General features: G+C 38.6%; 1 protein-coding gene across 1 annotated transcript in view; it reads right to left on the reverse strand.

Moving 5' to 3' along the window:
- The window catches only part of CNTNAP5 (contactin associated protein family member 5), an 819,371-nt gene that overhangs the window by 269,249 nt on the left and 527,451 nt on the right, over positions 1 to 22,671 (reverse strand). The window contains exon 12 of the mRNA XM_064586403.1: positions 10,124 to 10,243. Coding sequence (XP_064442473.1) covers positions 10,124 to 10,243 — 120 coding nt within the window. The remainder of the gene's footprint in view (positions 1 to 10,123; positions 10,244 to 22,671) is intronic.

A 22,671-nucleotide genomic window follows, 5' to 3' on the forward strand; every position in this document is an offset into this window, starting at 1 on the left:
TAATTTCAGGGTAATGCTGCAGCTTTATGACTTAGTAGTTTTATTTAATGGCCCAATTTAGCAGGAGATTATGCCGTCTGCCACTAGCCCAGAGAGACCACTTTAATGCTCATGCATTCAACGCAAGCAGATCTGCTCCCTAGCTTCGCATAAGAGACCAGCCTTCTGGAAGCACTATGAGGTCACCACGCCTTGGCTGATAGCATAAGATATCAAACAGGGAGAGAGATACTTCAAAAAAGTTTCCCTCCTCTGAGCTGTTGAATTACCATTCTTCTTCAGCCTAAAACAGTCTTCTGGAAAACACTTAATTTATAGAAAGCAAATTGTCCCTCTGAAATATAAGCAACAATACCAGTATTATTCCAATTAATTAAACGGCTAGTGAGCCACAGCGCATATGTCACCCATGAGTGAGTCTCAAGCAGGAAACGGTGCTTGTGCTATCTAGGGACGGGGACACAGCTTGTGGGCTCCTCCCCAGGATGAGCTGATCCTGCTGCCCAGAGACACAGTGGACATGTTTCCCAGGGAAGGGGAAAGAAGAGAAGGAGAAAGACCTATGGTTCCTACACTACCTGCTCTGTGTCAGTCACTCTCTGACATTCTTTAAATGTTAGCTCATTTAATTGTGTACATACCAATCACAAAAAGCTGTTATCATCACCCTTCATATACACAGAGAGGAACTGAGATACAAAGATTGAGGGCCTTGCCCATGGTCCCAGGACAATAATTATAATAGATATTAAATATAATAATTTGAAGGATGTAATAAGCACCAGGAATTGTTCTAAGACTTTTAATTAATGCAAATGAACTCACTTACCCTTACAACCATGCCCTTCAAAATTGTAAGCCATGATTAAGGAGCTTGGAATTTGCACAGGTAAAAGAAGGGCATGGGGGAAGGCACGGTTAGACCCATGTTTTCAAAAGATCCCTCTAGCTGTTGTATGAAATATGAATCAGAGTGGGTAAGGCTGAGGACTGGGTGTTGTTTTCTTTTTTCTTTTTTTTTTTTTTTTCCCATAAGGACAGGGGATTATAAACTCTGTGGACTTGGGGGACCATATCTTAATCATTTCTATATTCTTAGTGCCTCATCATTGCCTGGTCCAAGCAGACAAGCGATGCATACTGATTTAAAGTAAGAGAGGAAAGAGTGCTTCCTGGCCTTTAGGATCCTCTGGTAAGACACAGAACACACCAGACAAAGGAACGGCTTTAGGTTCTGATAGCTATAATTGGAATCCTGTTTCTGTAACTTATTAGCCTCATTAACATATTTGCAAAGTAAAAACAACTCCAGGTACCTCACAGTGATATGTCTTGAACTAACCCAGAACCCAGTAGATATCCGACACAACTGTATGCAGTCCATAATCAAATAACAAGTTTTTGGCAAACGTACTTTTGAAATGATGGCCATCTAACTTATGATGAAAGACAAGGTTTCAATTGTTCTTGTAGAAGACTTAGGCAGGGATGTTAATTCTTCCTTCTTGTGCCGTGTATGTTTGCGTGTGTGCGTGCATGCGTGTGTGTGTGAAGTGCAATGTTTGGGCTAGAAGCCAATGGGGGATTCCAATAGGAAGTAAAAGGGCAGAACTTTACTACAGATGTGCAAGACAGCAGCAACTGAATTCTACTTCTCCTTGTTGTAAAATACAGCTGCAGAAAATTAATAACATTCTAATAAACTCAGGGAGAGATAAATGTGCTATAAGTTGGTTCCATTCAATGTCATGGGTAACTCTTGTTTCCTATACACCGACAGACCCTTGTGCAGCCCATACACAAACTGTCAACTCACAGACATTGCTCTAACTTTAACAGCAAGGCTGTTAGGCCTAACTGAATGGACATGTTTCTTTCTGTCAATAGTCTGGATGATAATCTATTACCTGCAATCACACAGCACAATTATGTGCAGGAATATTAGAGAAACTTCAATTGCAGCTTCTCTACCTACTCCATTATGCATGCTTTGATGAATTTTAATGAAAACAGAGCCTGCTGCCAAAGAAAGGAGAAACAGAGCATCATAATAACGAGAGTGATAAGATATGGAGACTTGTAAGGTGGTTTGCAAATGATTATGAGCTGTTTGAGAATGAAAAACAAGTTTTGCTTTAGAGATTTGATAAAACATTCCTTGTAAACTCCTTGCAATGCCTGATGATTGCTGTACAGGTCTAGATACAAGAAATTGGCATTGTATCCATCAAGAGAGAAAATAAATGCATTTTTGTTAGTGGTTCTAAACAATTTTACAAATCAATATGCAATTCTACTGTACAGAGGAAAAACAGCATATGGCTGGGAAACATCTTTTAACATGTTGACAAGAAGCCCTGTTAATATTAAAAATGGCAAAATGGAAACTGCGTAAAATGAGCTTAAATGTCAAGTTCTAAGGAAAATGTTGTCAGAATGCCCCACATTTCTAATTCTGCTTTATCAATACTAGAGGCTTCCCCTCACAAATTCTTCCTCCAGGCTCCTAGAACCTCAGAAATCTCACGGCACCTGCAGAAGGAGCACAGACTCTATTGCTGACAAAAGGAGACAGCTATCTTTTACAGCTAGGATGATCATACAGATATCATCTCTACTAGGGCAACAGTGAGAGAGAATGAGTGCATGATTAATAATCACACCAGGGTGTTTGGTTACCCAATTTCATGACCATTTGCTTTTTGTGGCTGGGAAGTTTGCATATATATTCTAATCCTCACATTAATCTCAAAGGCAGCCATTTTTAACATCTTTATTTCACTGATAAGGAAACCAAGATCCAGAAATGCTAAATGACTTGTCCAAGGTCACACAGCCGGAATGTGCCAGCACTAGAATCTGAATTCATTGTGAATCCAAAACATGTGCTATTCCCACTGGTCATTCCTGTGTTTGAAGAAAAGAAGGGATTTGAGGAAGACCATCAATGAGAAGTCTTAGAGGCTATGGGGAAAATGTGGGTACTTGCACTCTTGGATTTGTAGAAGACGTTGCATGTGGTAGAAATGATTCAAACCCAGTTAAATCAGACATTGGGAGGCAGTATCCACAGTACCAAACTGCTATTGATTCAATGGGACAGGACCTAAATCTAAGATAAATTAGCAAGATTAGGAAGAAAAAAGGGGAAAGGTAGAAATTAATCTTCAGTTTGGCTGGGATTTCTCAGAGTTCCATTTACCCTGAACTCATTGGAGCATGCATAAAGCAGATTCAGGATTCATCACACTCTGTTCCTCATTTTCCATCAAGGAGTTCAAAGATCCATGGGAACTCACAAGTAAACACTACTGGTTACAATGTAGTACGATTGATGTCATGTTGGAAATATACCAAAATGAGAGGAGAGCCAGAGTAGGAGCACTAAACTATTCCCAGTTGTCTAGAGAAAAAGAGCCAACAGGATGTGACTATAAATATCTACCCATATCTATATCTATCTAAGTCTATCATCTCTCTATCAATCAATCTATTAATCAATTGTAAGGAATTGGGTCACAAGATCATGATGGCTTTGTAAATCCAATGTCTCCAGGGTAAACCAGAAAGCAGGAGACCCAGAAAGAGTTGCAGTTGGAGTCTAAAGGCCATCTGCTGGCAGAATTTCTTTTTGCTTGTTAGAGGTCAGTCTCCTTTCTACCAAGGCCTTGAACTTATCAGATGAGGCCCATCCATGTTTTGGAGGGTAATCTGCTTTACTCACAGTTCACTGATTTAAAATGTTAATCTTATCTAAAACAAACACCCTCACTGAAATATTAATGATAATTTTTGACCAAATATCTGGGTATCATGGTCCAGCCAAGCTGAAACATAAAATTAACCACTGCACTGAGCAAAGCAGGAAACACCTGAGAAGACTCATTCTTTTACCTTTCAACACCAAATTCCTGCACAGATTTCTCAGGTTTTTACTAATTTCAACTACTTTCTGCGCCCTGGTCTTTCTCCATTCCTATCTTCTCTTTTATATTGATCCCAGTGCCTGGAACTCCCTTACTTCCTTATGACATCTAACCCACTCTGCAAGCTCACCTTACATGAATTTTCTTCCAGTAACCTAATTCTGAGTCCTCCTGGATTTCTTGTTGTCTTGAATGCACTCCTCCCTACTTGCCCAATTGGATTGACATGGCCAAGGATGCCTACAGACTTCTCATCATTGGCTAAAATTATCCACATCCAGGACAGGAGATTTTTACAACCAGGTAGTGGCATGGGGCCCAGGTGTCCCTTTTATCAAAACATTATATTTTAATATGCCATAGTTTCCCTTAGTGGTCTCTGTGTCCCTCAATTATTCACCATCTGAATGACTTACCAACTTTTAATTTGTTAGTTCTCTTTGTCTTTCATTCAATTTGTGTTTCTCACATTCATCTTTTTTAAAAAATATTTTATTTATTTATTTGAGAGAGAGAGATAGAGTGGGGGGAGGGTCAGAGGGAGAGGGAGAGAGAGAATATCAAGCAGACCCCACTCTAAGCTCAGAGCCCATTATGGAGCTCGATCCCATGACTCTGTTATCATGACCTGAGCTGAAATCAAGAGTTGCTTCAACCAACTAAGGCACTAAAGCACTCCTCTTGCATTCATCTTAATTTCACTCCCATTTAACCTGCAAAGGGAGTACTTTCTTCTTCAAGTTAGAATCTATTGAACAAATCCATGCTTCATATATTTGCATGCTTTGTGGATTTCACTGATAGCTCCTGCCTCACTACCATCATTGATCCTTGATGAATTCTAATCATTTGTTTCCCCAGACTTCTTTGCACAGTTCTTTAAACAAGCTAACCAATATTTTCCTTTTGCTCCCCACCAATGCACTCTCCATCTGTCTACTGCCTCCTCTGTACCCAGGAAGGCTGATGAAAAACATCACATCAACAATTGTTCTTGCCTTCTGAAATCTAGCTGGGTTTGCTCGGTGGAGACATAGGGAAGAGACTGGAAAGAACAAGGAGAGATGGAGCATTCCCCAAGCTCCTAGTTAACTGTTCCCACACAGGAGAGCATAGTTCTCTCAAGGCACAGCTTCTCCACACGCTGCCCTCCTTCCCACTCTGGCAACACTCCCTCCCTTCACCTTTATGGGCCTGATGGTGGGAAAAACCCCTCTGTTACTAGCTCTGCTCTTACCCTTCCCATAATTTCCTTTTGTAGGCTCACGCCTTTGTAAACAGTCCCTAATTTGAGCAAGCCCTTTGAGTGTCCCACTGTCCTGAAGATAACAGTGCTAAAGTCCTTGAATGATATGAGGATGGCATCTTCTGGCTGGTGCTCAGAAAGTGGTTCATCTTTCATTCAGGGACAGTCAACTAGTCTGCATGCTCAACAATTGTCTATCATAAAACATTCCTTCTTTTCCCTGCAATTGACTTAGTATATTTCTTTGCTGGGAAACTATAGTTCATATTATGGACTTTCAACAGCTTTTGCTTGCCCCTACTCAGGTAAATGTGATCCTTTTCTACTCATTCAGTTTGATGAATTTCTCAGTGTTCTAAAGTCGCAACTCATCTTGGTGAGTTTGGTGGCCCTCACAAATATGCAGGTTCAGGGGCCGCAGGAATGCTGTTCCTGACATTCATTTGTTCTTCCTGGAAATGCCCTGCTTTGCCTTCTTCTGGATAGCTCCTACTCCCCATCCAGATCTTAGAAACATGCATTATCTGCCTACCCAAAATACCTTCCACTGTACAGGAGGCTCGGTTAGGTGTCCCTCCAGTGGGCTCCCAGAACACTATACATACCCTGTCATGACCCTCATATTATAATTGCTGTTGTGTCTTCTCCATGATTAACCTGTGAAGGAGACTGAAATGATACTATTATGGGTAGAATTCTGTCCAAAAAATACATGGAAGTACTAACCCTTGACACCTGTGAGCATGACTTTTGTTGGCGATAGGTTCCTTGCAAATGTAATCAACTTGAGATAAGATCATACTCCATTAGGGTGGATCCTAATCCAATATGACTGATATCCTTATAAGAAGAGAAGAAACAGACGCATGAGAGAAGAAGGCTACATGGAAGCAGGATGACAATCTGGGGACGCATCACTGAAGCGCTGCTGCTAAGGCCTAGGAATGCCCAAAGGTTAGGCAAGCCAGCAGAAGCCAGAAGAGGCAAGGGAGGATTCCCCCCTATAGGGTTCAGAGGTAGTGTGGCCCTGCAGCACCTTGATTTGGGACAGAATTCCAGCCTCCCAAACTGTGAGGCATACACTTCTGGGTATTTTTAAGCCACTCAATTGGTTGTAGCAGCCTGGAGAAACTGATGCAGATACTATTTTGTATCTGTTGCAGTCTTCACAGTGCCTGAAATGTGCAAACTTATATTGAGCTGAACGGAATTATAAATCTTATACAGAGATGTTAGAAGTAGGCCAACTGTGCATTCCTGCAGAAACTTAGCTTCTTTTATTATTTTTTAAGATTTTATTTATTTATTTGACAGAGAGATAGAGAGCACAAGTAGGCAGAGCTGCAGGCAGAGGGAGAAGGAGAAGCAGGCTCCCCACTGAGCAGGGAGCCCAATGAGGGGCTCGATCCCAGGACCCCAGGATCATGACCTGAGCCGAAGGCAGATGCTTAACCGACTGAGCCACCCAGGTGCCCCAGAAACTTTTTATCTTCTTCATCCATAATTTCACTCAACACTCCACAGTGGACCTTCCCTCTCTCCTACCTGCTAGTGCCCTGGTGAACCGACTTAGAACACAGGCACACTGTCAAAATGTGTAGAGGTTCAGATTCAGTCCACTTTATAAATAAGCCTAATCACCCCCCTTAGGTTACTCCCATAAATTGGCATACTGTCCCCATGCAGAGATCATGCTGCCTTCCAGTGAATGGGGCCATTGCTTTGTGAGTGTTTGGGAAGCTCATCTCCCCAAGATCACCCTCTGCTAGGTGAGATGCACAGACATAAATCTCCTGGGAGGGGTAAGGTGCCATCTGCAGTATAGGAATGGGAAGCTAATGTCCACCCAGGGCACATTGTGAAGAAAGATGCAGTTGTGATTAGAATTTACTGTTTTTCAATCTAAAACCTGCCCTTCACCCTTACGACATCTATTTGCAAGTATCTGTAGATTTCTTAGGAGAAACATCCCCTGTTCTGTCAAACCTCAAATGATCTCTCAGGGAATTCTAAATGAGGAAGGCCTGTGAGACCACCTTGCCCCACATCCTTGTTTTAGGATCCCATATCTTATTTATGTGCAACTAGGCCAGGGACACTCAGCTGACTGGTGCAAGGTGCAGACAGAGAACCCAGGCCCCCTGCCTTCCGGTGCCATTTACACTCTCTGTGTGATTACCCCAATAATGCAGCTGAAGAGAGCAGAGAAGAGCAACTTTGTGTTTTCAGAAAAGGGGGTAAACACAGAACGAGTCTCCCTCCCACCCCACCCCACACTGTTCTGTTCCCTCTGTTCTGTTTGTCCATTCTCTCTCTCCCTCCTCCTTCCCTCTCTTCCCCAGGCCACTTCATTACACTTTCACTGGTGTCAAAAGTCATTCATAGTTAAGAACATTTAACAATTATAAATAGAAAAACATGTGTTTGATTATCATTATATTGATGTATTAAAATGTGTGTCAGTTAGATGAGAATTATAGAATTTATCCTGTACTGAGGTTTGCTTTTATTTTTACAGTTCTTTTAGAAAAACAAAAACAAAAAGAAGGAAACCTATGTTTTGCAATAGCACATAACCAAAACAGCATATGTAAAAGAAATGCCCAGTCACACATAATCAAACCTATGAACTCCAGGACAACTCCGAGGTCCCGATCCCTTCAGTATTACATCAGCAAAATAGCAACCTTTAAATACAAGTAAGCATTCCTCTTTAGCCATTCCTGGACAAAATACCATACATTAGCCCCAAGAGAAGTCTTTCCAAAGAGGCAGGGAACATCATGTAAATGAGACCTATGAATCAATTATACCCTCTGTGTCACTGTGCTTACATAATTTTGAAGAGTTTAATAATTTTAAGCCATATTTAATGTATATATTTTAATCTCAAAGGATATTTTAATGATATAAGGGCAAGTCTATGCTTATCTATTAAATTCATGATTTTAAAATATATATTTAAAAATATGTACATAGAAGAAACACACATATGCATTCACAGAAAAAAGAAATCCCAAGGAAATCCTAACAATAAAATAACAATGGCAATCTGTGGATTGTGGTTTAAAGGTGACTAACAATTTCTTCAGACCTTGCTTTTGTCGTTAAATTTTCTATAATTAATATTGACTTATTTTATAACAAAAATAAAATCAGTTTAAAGCAAAACATAAGCAATACAAAGTATCCAGTTAATGCTTGAGTGATATAAATTATTACTGCACCAGAAGGTTTTGTTTGCTTCCTGAGTCTTGACTATTAGTCCCAGTATTTATTACCTCAAGCAAGTCATGAAATTCTCATATTCTCTTTCCTTCTATGTAAGATAGAGATAAAAATATCTATCTCAGGTTTTTATTGTGAGGAGTGTAAGAAATGGTATTTGTAAACTCTCAGTTCAGCTCCCAAAGTGGGTAGGAGACAAGCAATCACACCTGATCTCTCATCAGCAGGCATTGGTCCCCTTGCCCTTATTCTGCAGCCAAATCACTTCCTCTGTTTTTTGGTAAAGGGTAAACCAGGGACAGTTTGCATCGGAATCACTTAGGGGACTCAGTAAAACGGCATTTACTGAAATCAATTTCTTAAGCTAGAAAGTCTGAAATTTTAACAAGAATCACTGGAGCTCCATGTGTTAATCACATTTTGAAAATAAGATCCACGGAGAAAACTAGTTCTTCACCTATAGGTTAACGCTATACGTTACCATAACGTAGAAAAGAAAACAGTGTCACAATTTCTAATTGTGTTATAGGGAAGTTGAGAAGCAGCCAGCATATATGCAGTTTGGAGAGATGAAGTTTTAAGGAAATGCAGTGAAATGCATCTAATTCTGTGTAACTAACATCTTCTGCAGAAGAAGTGTGGTTGTTTGTATCCGGTTGAACAAATGGCTAAGTGCCCATAATCACCAGTTTTGCAATGGTTTGCTTGCATTTCTACTTCTGATAGTACATGGCATTTTTCCTGATATTACTGCCTCACAAATGAGAGTGGCTGTGTCTTATTTTTCTGCATATCCTCAGTGCCCAGGCCAGCCTGTGGCTACAGAAAGAGCTCGGTGAACGCGCTTGCCTTGTTGCAGGGAAGCCTGAAACCTGAGTACTCAATGAGCCCTAATACCCTCCTACTTTTCTGCTTTATTACAAGATTCTGTTGTCATTTCCAAAGGCCAGAGCTTGAAACAAACACACACAAATGTGTATGTGTCAATTAATGACACTCACAATGGAGAGGGTACTTGCATTGCTGTATTTTTAAGGAACTATTACATCAGGTTTTGGCTTTGAGGAATTATTTTTCAGAATAACTTAGTGATCGTATATTGTTTTTAAATCTGTGCAATAATTAATTCTTACTATGACTTTCTGCACTTAGAAAGGAGTGACCAGGAAAATGCAAATAGCTCATTTTTCTTATTAAGCATCTATTGGATAAGTAGCCTGGCCAATTCCTCCAATACTCATGATTGTGTCTCATCTTCAACTCTGGGAGGAAGGAACTACTTTTCCCATTTCACTGATGAACAACTGAAGCTCAGAAAGCATATGGGATTCACACCTTCCCCGGAGCCAGACATGAATCACACTTTCCCACTTCCTGAGTCAGGGTTCCCTATTGATTTTGAGTTTTGTTTTTTGTTTGTTTAGTTGTTTTTCTTTTCTTTCTGCTTTTGAGTTTTAAGAGAGAAAATGTCCTGGCCAAGCTCTAAAGAAAATGCTTCAGAGTTAATTCTTGGTTCAGCAGAATGTGATCAAGACCATTAAGTCTTCCTCTCTAATGAAGATAACCCAGCTGCCAATTTCTATTATTTACTTAAATAACATCCCCTCTACACAGAAGTTGGTTCTTTAAATTTTTATTTACACATATCCCCTTCCAGCGGTCTTCTTTTGCTGTGTACCATCACATAGCTAGGTTAAGAGTGAGTAGGGATTCTGATCCTTACCTGTGATGTTGCAATACACTTGGAGGGGTCCCAGTGGCCCGCTGCCATCAGAGTCAATGTAGAAGAAACCAGCTGTGTTCCCTTGGTGCCTGTACACCTCGCAGGATTGCTCGTAGAGGGCTAGAAAGACACAAAGACAGCAGAGATGAAGGTTTGCTTGGTTTTACATGTCACTTTAGAGAGATCAGTAACTCCTACTAATATTACTTTCATTGTTGATTCCTTCCCCTTCTAGAGCCTTGATTTCCCACTTCCCCCACCCAGGTCTTCGCAATCCAGTGTCCCAATACTTGATAGAGTTGCACCCCCATTCATCCTGGCATCCATTCTTCTGAACCACTGAGTTTACTTCCCCCCAAAAATCTCCCCTTCCCTCAATTGTGGCCCTTCTCTGTGCTGATGTATGAGCCCCTATTCTGTGCCCACACAGTGTACTGAGCTAGGATCATCATATACTGTTCTGTCCCAACAGTGGTCACAGAAGCTGTAAGAGCAGCAGCCCTGTGCTGTGTGATGCTGTGTTCCAGCACCTGGCACAATGCCACATTCAGAGTAGTTCAAAAATGTTTGATTAATGAATGAAAAACTGAATGAATATATATGGTCATGAATTTTTTATTAATAAAATAAAATGGCATTATCTTATTTCTGTACATCCAGAGCTCAGTACGGTACCTAAAACAGAGCAGACGTCCAATCCAGTTGAGTCCATTTTGACTTAACAACATTCATTGAATTCCTAACATGTGTCAGTAGCGTGTTTGCAACCTGACAACAGACCATGAATGAGGCAATCAGTATGTGCCATAGAAAGCTCACAGCCTGGTTGTAGCCACAAATTTGGTTACGTGCACAGAGAGAGGGGCAGACACGGGTGCCTTGAAATAGGGTACTTTGACCAATATGCAGATATGAGAAATTTATAAGTCTCATTACAGTAACATGAATGAATTCAGTGGCGTGTAAAGGAGGCATCTGCTGTCTCATGCATGAGAATGTAGAATGTCATCTGATGTTTTAGACAAAATGCTATAGCTCAGAGGAGCAGGTACCTATCCTATTACGTCATCCTCCCAGGCTTAAAACACTTCAGTGGCTCTCAACAGCTTTAAAGATATAGCACCAGCTCCTCACCTTAGCCAACATGCCCCTGTGACTAATGCCTCATCCCAGAAATATGAAGCTGCGCTTTGTCATGATCAAGTGTGAGGGGTGCCTCAGATAATTCATTACCAATAAAGTTCTAAAGCTTGAGAGGGTTTGACTTTTTATAAATTAGAGTGAATCCAAGGTTATCCTTGTACTCCTATAATTCTCTCTTGCAGTCACGCACACTTTCGGAACCAGAGGTAAATGGGGGAGTCATAGTTTGCATCATATATACAGAGCATAACATATAGCTTATTTCTGTTTGCTCAAACCTAACACACCTGGGTGTGTGCCATACATATGAAAGTCAGCTCTTATGTGTATTATCCCTCCTACCACCCTACACTCCCAAGATGGCAACAGTGTGAAAGGAGGCGTTGCTTTCACATGCAGGGTAAATACCACACAGGCAACAAATGTGAGAGTTGCATAGTGGTTAAGAACATGAGCCCTGGAATCAAACTGGGTGGTTTTCTATCACAAGGCTACTGCTTACACTTACTTATAGGAACTGGGAGAAGCCACTTCTCCTGTTGTAGGCAACCCCTAAGATATCTTTTTATTTATTTATTTATTTATTTATTTATTTATTTATTTATTTATTTATTTGACAGAGAGAGAGAGACAGCGAGAGCAGGAACACAAGCAGGGGGAGTGGGAGAGGGAGAAGCAGGCTTCCCGCTGAGCAGGGAGCCCGATGTGGGACTCGATCCCAGGACCCTGGGATCATGACCTGAGCCAAAGGCAGACGCTTAATGACTGAGCCACCCAGGCGCCCCAACCCCTAAGATATCTTATCCACATCCTTGCATTCAAATTTTGTTCCTGAATTAATGCGCTCCTTTTGAGTGCAGGCTGGACTGATGGATATGCCTGTAACAGATTATGATAGAGGTGATAGATAGCATTTCCAAGACTAGATTTTAAAAAGGTCGTGGCCTCCATCTTGGGTGCTCCTGGATCACTCGCTGTCAAAGAAGCCAACTGCTCTGTCCAGAGGCTGCCCTGGAAGAGGTCCACATGAGTGGGCTTGGAGGCTTCTGGGCATGCCATGTGAGTGAGCCCTGAAGCAGACTGCCACAGTCAAACACCAAAATGACTGTAGTTCTGGTTGACATCTTAATTGCAGCTCCATGGGAGATTGAGACAGAACCACCCATCTAAGTTGTTCAAGGACCCAGGGAAACTATGAGGTAATAATATCTGTTGTTTCCAGATGCCAAGTTTTGCTATAAGTCATTAGGCAGCAATAGATAGGTAATAAACTCTGAAAGAATTAATATTTTCATGGGGCTATAAGAAACAGCTTACCTCATACAACTAGTAAGGATTCAAAAATATACTCACAAGATAATCACAAGGATCCTTATGAAAAACCAACAGGTCCCACCACCCTTCTGCAAAGAAGATGACTTTTAGTTCTTAGTTCATTCTTTTGGTATTGACTATTTGTATTTCTGAATAGCATGTCCAAATTGCAATTTCTTGGTTTATTTTCATTTATACAGTTTTTTATTCACTTACTAACATAAAGATAAGAATTTGGCTTTTTCTTTACCCCCCACATCCAAAGAATTTTCTATCCCCCATACCTCCAATATAGTTGTATTGTAATTTTAGTTAGATCAATGGATACCGTTTACAGTGATGTGACAACATACATGCCACTCACAAATAGCAAATCTTACATTGTGATTAATTTTCCTTTTCTCAAACAAATGTAGTTTTTCTCGAAATTAGTAACTGCCTTATTCTCCTGTTTGCCTAGTTGTCTATATATTGGTAACAAATAATTCACTAACAAATCTCTAAAATGCCTCCCAAAATAGTCATGTAACAACTAATATAAATGGATGTCTAAGGGGAGAGAGAGAGAAAGAATGGGGGAGAGGGTACAGAGATGAACGCTAGAACTTTCTGGATATTTATATTTTAAATTTTGGGAAAAAAAGTATTTTAAATAATTTTAAAAATCAAATATAATAAAAAAGAGCAATTCCTAAACATTGAAAGGAAATTAAAACAAATTAACTAAAAATTATTTCAAATGATACTGACATTCAGTAGTTTCTTTTTAACTCTTTATTATAGAATATTTGAAATTTATGTAAAGAATGCAGAGTAATAAAATGAACCTGATTTTATCATATTATTATGTTTGGCTAATCTTGCTTCATCTATATTCCCAGTGTATCAGTTATCCATTGCCAAATAACAAACTACTCCAAAACTGACTTAAAACAACAATCGTTCCAATATTCTACAGGTCTTGGCTAATCTGGGCAGTTTCTGGTAAGGCTCAGAATGTCTTGTGATGCTTGCGCATTCATCTGCACTTAGCTGCTAGGTCAGCGGGGCTTGTTGGGGTTCATTGGTTCTCCCTGTGTGGCCTCTCATACTCTCACAAGCAAATTCCCATTGGTAAAGTCTCCAAGATCAACAAGATGGTGAGCAATTGTCAGGCCTCTGATTGCATGTTTGCTGATGCAACTTTGACCAAAGCAAATCACTTAGTAAACCAAAATCCATATAGAGCATTGCAAGGGCCTAAAAGGAAATGGAGTGATAGAGGTGGACTGTATCATGTTTGACTTCATGGAACAGGATCACATAGCCATGTAATGGGAGTATAAAAAAAGGCCTTTTATTTTACTAAGGCGTTAATATTGGGGACTGATTACTACCTTAGTTAGCCTACCATTGCTAATATACTTTCTCCCAAAATTTTGGTTCAGTTACAGGGAGATACCTAAGGGCAAAGCCTGGTAACGAGCGTCCCCACTTATAAATACTACAAATAAACTCATAAAACATAAGGAATTTGCCCAAAAACATACCAGTTGTTAAGTTGCTGATCTAATTCTATCATTCTTTCTTGATTTATTAGTAGGAATATTTTATAAAAATGAAACATTCTTGATCAATTATTATTTTACCATAAACTACAAGATTGTATGAAAAAAGCAAGATGCTTCTTCTTTAATTTATCAGTTTCAAAATACTGAAATTGTCCCCTAGTATCCTCCCAAGCGAAAAATGAAAATACTTTTAGTTTCATTATAAACTCATAAATTTACATATATTGAAAACAGTAATTTGATTAGTAGGAAATAGTACGATATATCAGAAAAAAATAACAAAAGTCTTAAAATATATTAAATAGTTTTCTTGTTAAATAATGTTGGTATTGGGGCGCCTGGGTGGCTCAGTTGGTTAAGCAACTGCCTTCGGCTCAGGTCATGATCCTGGAGTCCCTGGATCGAGTCCCACATCGGGCTCCCTGCTCGGCAGGGAGTCTGCTTCTCCCTCTGACCCTCTTCCCTCTCGTGCTCTCTGTCTCTCATTCTCTCTCAAATAAATAAATAAATAAAATCTTAAAAAAAAAAAGTTGGTATTGATTTATTAAACTATTATATGTATCAAGAACAATTAATAGCTAATTATGTTGTTAATGACAACAGAAGCTAAAATTTTACCATAAAATAAAAATATAAAATGTAAAAAAATATATAATTCTGAAATTTTAATTTGAGTTGGTGGTATCAATATGAACTCATTATTTAATTGTTTTAATGATGTATTTTCATATTTGGACTACTGAAAGTACTAGAAGCACCCTAATGCACAGATTGTGGTCTCTAAACACATTTTCCCACTAAAATGAAGAAGGGTTTTACTGAGTTTATGTTTGGAATAAAATGATATTAGAAAGCTTCCTTTGCTTGAAAATAAGAAAGCTATCAAAATTAGAGTACCTCAAAAATGGCACAGGAGCTAATTTGTGGAAGAATTTGAGTACCAAAAGGACTAATGACTACATTTATATATTTGAAGATATACAATCTATTAGTTCTTTTATCTATTATCTATCTATCTATCTATCTATCTATCATCTATCTATCATCTATCTATCTATCTATCTATCTATCTATCTACCTATCATTGATCTAATCTGTGTAAGTCCATTGGTCACCTCTGGAGGATTTTAGAGAATAAAGTCCTATTTTAAAAATTGAAGAAATTACAGATCATAACCTTCCTTTCTTGTATGGAATATATTTGATGGTAACTTAATATTCCATAAAAATGTAAGTTGATAGAGAACTTTTTAGTGGATGGATTAGATTAACAATACCCAAACTCACAGATCAATCTAAACATTCTCTAAAGTGATTATAAAGGTGTCTCTAATGTGATATAATCAGAAATACACAACACTACAAAGGGCTTGCCAAAAATTTGAAACTGATCTAATCAAACCCTGTGATTTAAACACTAATTTACAGAAAGAGGTAAAGAAATATGCTCACCCACACTCCAAAGATTCAATTAGCTAAATCCAGAATGTGGGAACATATGACTCAGTTTCTTAAAAAAATAAATAGTAAAGAGGAGATAGGGATGCAAGAGACATATCAATCAGACACTATGTGTGGACTTATAAAAAAAAAGACAAGCAGATAAAGTAAAATCAAATTTGGTAATCAGATGATATCAAGAAATTATTTTTAATTTTGGTTGGGTATGATAATGGTAGTATGCTTTTGTTGCAAAAAATAAAAAGGTCTTCTTTGTTGGAGATTCATACTGGGGTAGTTGTAATGAAATCATCAGTACACAATTTGTTTTTAAAATGTCTCATAATACGAAAGGAAGACCCATCTATTTGCTGCCTATTAGAGACTCATTCCAGATCTAAAAACCCATGCAGATTGGAAGTGAAGGGATGGAAAAATACTTATCACACAAAAGTGATAAGAAAGTGAAAAGAAAAGTGAAAAGAAGCTGGGGTAGCAATATTCACATTAGTCAAAATGACTTTAAAACAAAGACTGTAACAAGAGACAAAGAAAGACACTATATGATCATAAAGGGAATAATACAACGAGAAGATAGAACAATAGTAAATACTTATGCACCCAATATAGGAGCATCCAAATACAAAAATAACTGTTAAAGGAAGGAATTGATAGTAGTAGATGATTTTAACACCCCACTTACATCAATGGATAGATCCTCCAAACAGAAAGTCAACAAGGAAACAGTTTCTTTTTAAGATTTTATTGATTTATTTGAGAGAGAGAATGAGAGAGAGAGCATGAGATGGGGGAGGGTAAAAGGGAGAAGCAGACTCACCGCTGAGCAGGGAGCCGAATGCGGGACTCGATCCCAGGACCCTGGGATCATGACCTGAGCTGAAGGCAGATGCTTAACCGACTGAGCCACTCAGGCGCCCCACAAATACATGGAATTTAAATAAGGTGCTACTAAACAATGAATGGGTCAACCAAGAAATCAAAGAGGAAATCAAGAAATACATGAAGACAAATTAAAATGAAAACACAATGGTCCAAAATCTTTGGGATGGAGCAAAAGTGTTTCTAAGAGAGAGGTTTATAGCAATACAGGCCTGCCTCAAGAAGCAAGATAATCTCAAATAAAGCCCTAACCTTAAACCTAAAGGAACTAGAAAAACAACAAACAAAACCCCAAACCACTAGAAGGAACAAAATAATAAAGATGAGAGCAGAGATAAGCAAAATAGAAACACACAAACAGTGGAACAGATCAATGAAATCAAGAACTGGTTCTTTGAAAAGATCCACACAACTGATAAACCTTTAGCCAGACTTATAAAAAGAGAGAGAGAGAGGACTCAAATAAGCAAAATCAGAAATGAAAGAGGAGAAATAACAACCAACACCACTGGAATGTAAAGGATTATTAGAGAATATTATGAAAAATTATATGCGAACAAATTGGACAATCTAGAAGAAATTAATACATTCCTAGTAACATATAACTCCCCAAAACTGAATGAGGGAGAGAAAGAAAATTTGATCAGACTAATGACCAACAATGAAACTGAATCAGTTATCAAAAAACTCTCAACAAAAGTCCAGGACCAGATGGATTCAAAATTAAATTCAATCAAACATTTAAAGAATTATTAATACTTACTCTTCTCAAACTATTTCAAAAACAGAAGAGGAAGGAAGGATTTGAAATGCATTCTATGAAGCTACCATTGCCCTGATACCAAAACAATAAAGACATGACTAAATAAATAAATAAATGAATGAATAAATAAATAAATAAATAAAATAGAACTACAGGCCAATATCACTTATGAACATAGGTACAAAAATTCTCAGCAAAATATTAGCAAACTGAATCCAACAATACATTAAAAAAATCATTCATCATGATTTATTCCTGGGATGCAAGAGTGATTCAATATTGCAAATCAATCAGGGCACCTGGGTGGCTCAGATGGTTAAGCGTCTGCCTTTGGCTTGGGTCATGATCTCCAGGTCCTTGGATCAAGCCCCGTGTCCAGCTCTCAGCTCAGCAGGGAGTCTGCTTCTCCTTCTCCTACTGCCTCTCACCCTGCTGTGCTCTCTCTGTCTCTATCTCAAATGAATAAATAAAATCTTTAAATAAAATATTCCAAATCAATCATCATGATATAGCATATCAATAAGAGAAAGGATAAATATCATATGACATTTTCAATAGATGTAGAGAAAGCATGTGACAAAGTACAATATCCACTCATAATAAAAAATCCTTTGGGGTACCTGGGTGGCTTAACTGGTTGAGGCTATGACTCTTGATTTCAGGTCAAGTCATAATCTCAGGGTTTTGAGATTTAGCCCCATGACTGGCTTCGCAATGACATGGAGCCTGCTTGAGATTCTCTCTTCCTTTCTCTCTGCCCCTCCCTGCCTGCTCAAACATACTCTCTCTCTCTTAAAAACAAAAACAAAAACAACAACAACAACAACAAAAAACCTAACAAAGTATGTTTAGAGGGAAAATACCACAACATACTAAAAGCCATATGTAAAAAAAAAATCCACAGCTAATATCATACTCAGTGGGGAAACCTGAGAGCTTTTCTCCTTAGATCAGGGACAAGACAGGAATATCCACACTCATTACTTTATTCAATATAGCCACAGCAATTAGACAAGAAAAAGAAATTAAAAAAACATCTAAATTGTTAAGGAAGAAGTAAAATTCCACTATTTGCAGAGGACAGGATACTATATTTAGAAAACCTTAAAGATTTCACCTAAACACTACTAGAACTAATAAATAAATTTAGTAAGGTCACAGGATACAAAATCAATACCCAGAAATCCATTGCATTCCTATATACTAATAATGAAGCATCAGAAAGAGAAATTAAAAAGCAATCCCATTTACAATTTTACCAAAAATAATAAAATATCTAAGAATAAATTTAACCAAGGAGGTGAAAGCCCTGTACTATGAAAAATATAAAACATTGATGAAAGAAATTGAAGATTACATGAACAAATACAAAGATATTCCATGCTTACAGATTGGAAGAACAAATATTGTTAAAATGTCCGTACTACCCATAGCAATCTACAGATTTAATGCAATCTCTATCAAAATACCAACAGCATTTTTCCACAGAACTAGAACAATCTTAAAATTTGTATGAAACCACAAGAAACCCTGAAATAGCCAAAGCAATCTTGTAAAAAAAAAATATAAGTATCACAATCCCAGATTTCAAGATACACTACAAAGGTGTAGTAGTCAAAACAACTATGGTACCAGCACAAAAGGAGACACATAGATCAATGGAGTAGAACAGATAGCTCATAAATAAACCCATGATTATATAGTTAATTAATCTTTGACAAATGAAGCAAGGATATGCAATGGGAGGGGTGCCTGGGTGGCTTAGATGGTTAAGCCTTTGGCTCTGGTCATGATCCCAGAGTCCTGGGATCGAGCCCCACGTTGGGCTCCTGGCTCAGCGGGGAGCCTGCTTCTCCCTCTCCTTCTGCCTCTCCCCCACTCATGTTCTCTCTCATTCTCTCTCTGTATCTCTGTGTCTCAAATGAATAAATAAAATCTTAAAAAAAAAAAAAAAAAGAATATGCAATGGGAAAATTCTCTCCAAAAAATGGTGTTGAGAAATCTGGACAGCTACTTGCAAAATAATGAAACCGGATTCCTTTCTTACACTATACACAAAAATAAACTCAAAATGGATTAAAGACCTAAATGTGAGACCTGAAACCATAAAAATCCTGGACGAGCGCATAGGCAATAATTTCTCTGACATGGGCTGTAGCAATATTTTTTCTAGATATGTCTCCTGAGGCAAAGGAAACAAAAGCAAAAATAAATTACTGGGGCCACATCAAAATAAAAAGCCTTTGCACAGCAAAGAAAATAACCAACAAAACTAAAAGACAACCTACTGAATGGGAGAAGGTATTTGCAAATGACATATCTAATAAAACCAAATAATCCAATTAAGAATGGGCAGAAGACATAAAGAGACATTTCACCAAAGAAGACATAGAGATTTCCAAGAGACACATGAAAAGATGCTCAACATCACTAATTATTAGGGAAATGAAAATCAAAACTACAATGAGATATCACCTCACAACCATCAGGATGGCTAAAATCAAAAATACATAAAACAACAAATATTGGTGAGAATGTGGAGAAAAAGGAACCCTCATGCACTGTTGGTGGGAATGCAAACTGATGCAGCACTGTGAAAAACAGTATGCAATTTCCTCAGAAAATAAAATAAATAAATATAAATAAAATAAAATAAAAATAAAACTATCATATGATCCAATAATTCCACCACTGGGTATTTACCCAAAGAATATGAAAACACTAATTTGAAAAGATATATGCACTCTTATGTTTATTGCAGCATTATTTACAATAGCCAAATTATAGAAGCAGTCCAATTGTCCATTAGTAGATGAATGGATAAAGAAGATGTGGTATAGGGGCGCCCGGGTGGCTCAGTTGGTTAAGCGACTGCCTTCGGCTCGGGTCATGATCCTGGAGTCCCAGGATCGAGTCCCGCATCGGGCTCTCTGCTCAGCGGGGAGTCTGCTTCTCCCTCTGACCCTCCTCCCTCTCATGCTCTCTGTCTCTCATTCTCTCTCTCACAAATAAATCTTTAAAAAAAAAAAAAGAAGAAGAAGAAGAAGAAGAAGATGTGGTATATATACACAGTGCAAATTATTCCACCATAAAAAAAGAATGAAATCTTACCACTTACAACAATCTGGATGGATCTACAGAGTATAATTGTAAAAGTGAAATAAGTCAGTCAGAGGAAGACAAATACCATAAGATTTCACTCATGTGGAATTTAAGAGAAAGAAAAAACAACCACAAATGAACAAAGATAAAAGAGACAACTCCAAAAATAAATTCTTTTATTTTTTAAGATTTTACTTATTTATTCAAGACACAGAGATACAGAGAGAGAGAGCAGGAGCAAGGGGAGAGGCAGAGGGAGAAGCAGGCTCCCCGCTGAGCCAGGAGCTGGACGTGGGGCTAGATCCCAGGACCCTGGAACCATAACCCAAGCCAAAGGCAGATACCCAACATCTGAGCCACCCAGGCACCCCTCCAAAAATAAATTCTTAATGATATAGAGAACAAACTGCTGGTTACCAGGGGGGATGCAGGTGGAAGGATGAGTAAAATAGATGAAGGGGATTAAGAGTACATTTATTGTGATGAGCACTGAATAATGTATTGAATTGTTGAACCAATATATTGTACACCTGAAACTAATAACTAATACAACATTGTTTTTCTAATATACTGGAATTAAAATTTAAAAAAATGCATTACTCCATCTTAAAAAAAAAAAAGAAATGAAGGGAATAGTAACAACAAAAATTACAGCATATGGATAAATGTTGAAACTGAGGGAAGGGTTCAAAGAGAACAACTGTACTATTCTATCATTTTATGTGTGTTTGAAAAAGTCTCTCATAATAAATATTTTGTTTTAATATTTGGGAATTTCAGGTAATCTGTGGATTTCAACTTCTTTGAAAAATTATCCCCTGGATCTTTCTGACCTGTGGCAATATGAATGGTATGGTTTCCGTCTGGTATACAGCTGTCTTCCTGGTCATACCACCATCATGCCAGGCATTCCCCTCTTATTTTTAATATTTATCTATTTATTTTAGAGAGAAAGAGAGACAGAGAGCACAAGCAGGGGGTGGGGCCAGAGGGAAAGAATCCGAAACAGAGTCCCTGCTGAGTGCAAGACCCACTGGGGGCTCGATCCCCTGAGCCCAAGACCTTGACCTGAGCCAAAATCAGGAGTCAGATGCTCAACCTACAGAACCACCCAGGAGTCCCGCCAGGCATTCCCTCTTAAAAATAGGTTTCTCAGGGCGCCTTGGTGGCTCAGTTGGTTAAGCCTCCAACTCTTGATTTCAGCTCAGGCCATGATCTCAGAGTCATGAAATCTAGCCCTGAATCAGGCTTTGCACTGGGCATGGAGCCTGCTTAGGATTCTCTCTCTCTCTCTTGCTCTGCTGCCCCCACAATCCCCACTCCCTCCCTATCTATCTCCCTCTCTCTCTAAAAAAAAAAAAAAAAAAACTGGCTTTCTCACTCAGCACAATTTTCTTGAAATACATTTAAGCTATTTCATGTATCAATAGTTTAATTTCTTAGTGGTTTACTATGATATGGATATACCACAATTTATTTAATATTCACCAAATGCCTTTCAAGTCAACTGAAGTTCATTTGGGTTTTCCAGTTTAGGGATATTTTGTTGTAGCATTTTAAAAAAATTCTCCAGAGTGTTTTTTCCCCTTTAAATATTTTTAATAGCATGCAATTTTTTTTAAGATTTTTTATTTATTTGAGAGAGAGAGAGGAGGGCACAAGAGTGGGGGGAGGGGCAGAGGGAAAAGCAGGCTCCCCTCTGAGCTGGGAGCCAGATGCTGGGCTTGATCCCAGTACTCTGGGATCATGACCTGAGCAGAAGGCAAATGCTTACCCAACTGAGCCACCCAGGCGCCCCAATGTCATGCAATGTTTGATTCACTGATGCAATATATCTCTAATATCCCTGAGAATATTAATTATAATATAGTTTTGTTTTTGACATTTTTTCTCTCTGTGTACACAGTTTCTCCAAGTAGTGTGTGTGTGTGTGCACGTGTGTGTATGTCTGTGTGTGTGTGTGTGTGCTGGGATGTCACATAATTTTCTATAGTCCCTCATTTTTTTTTTTTAAAGATTTTATTTTTATTATTTATTTGACAGAGAGACACAGTGAGAGAGGGAACACAAGCAGGGGGAGTGGGAGAGGGAGAAGCAGGCTCCCTGCAGAGCGGGGAGCCCGACGCGGGACTCGATCCTAGGACCCCGGGATCATGACCTGAGCCGAAGGCAGTCACTTAACCGACTGAGCCACCCAGGCGCCCCTATAGTTCCTCATTTTAACAGTGGTCTCTAAAATACTGACTGATCTCAGAAAATGTCTGTGGTTTGCTCTCCATATACTTTCCTGTAGGTTTATCTGTTTGGACCATTTCGTGGGAAACGCCTAAAGACAT

This window comes from Mirounga angustirostris, unplaced genomic scaffold, assembly GCF_029215605.1.
Source record: "Mirounga angustirostris isolate CCGP_5_RB_7025 unplaced genomic scaffold, mMirAng1.0.hap1 SCAF_3, whole genome shotgun sequence".
Taxonomy (NCBI): Eukaryota; Metazoa; Chordata; class Mammalia; order Carnivora; family Phocidae; genus Mirounga; species Mirounga angustirostris.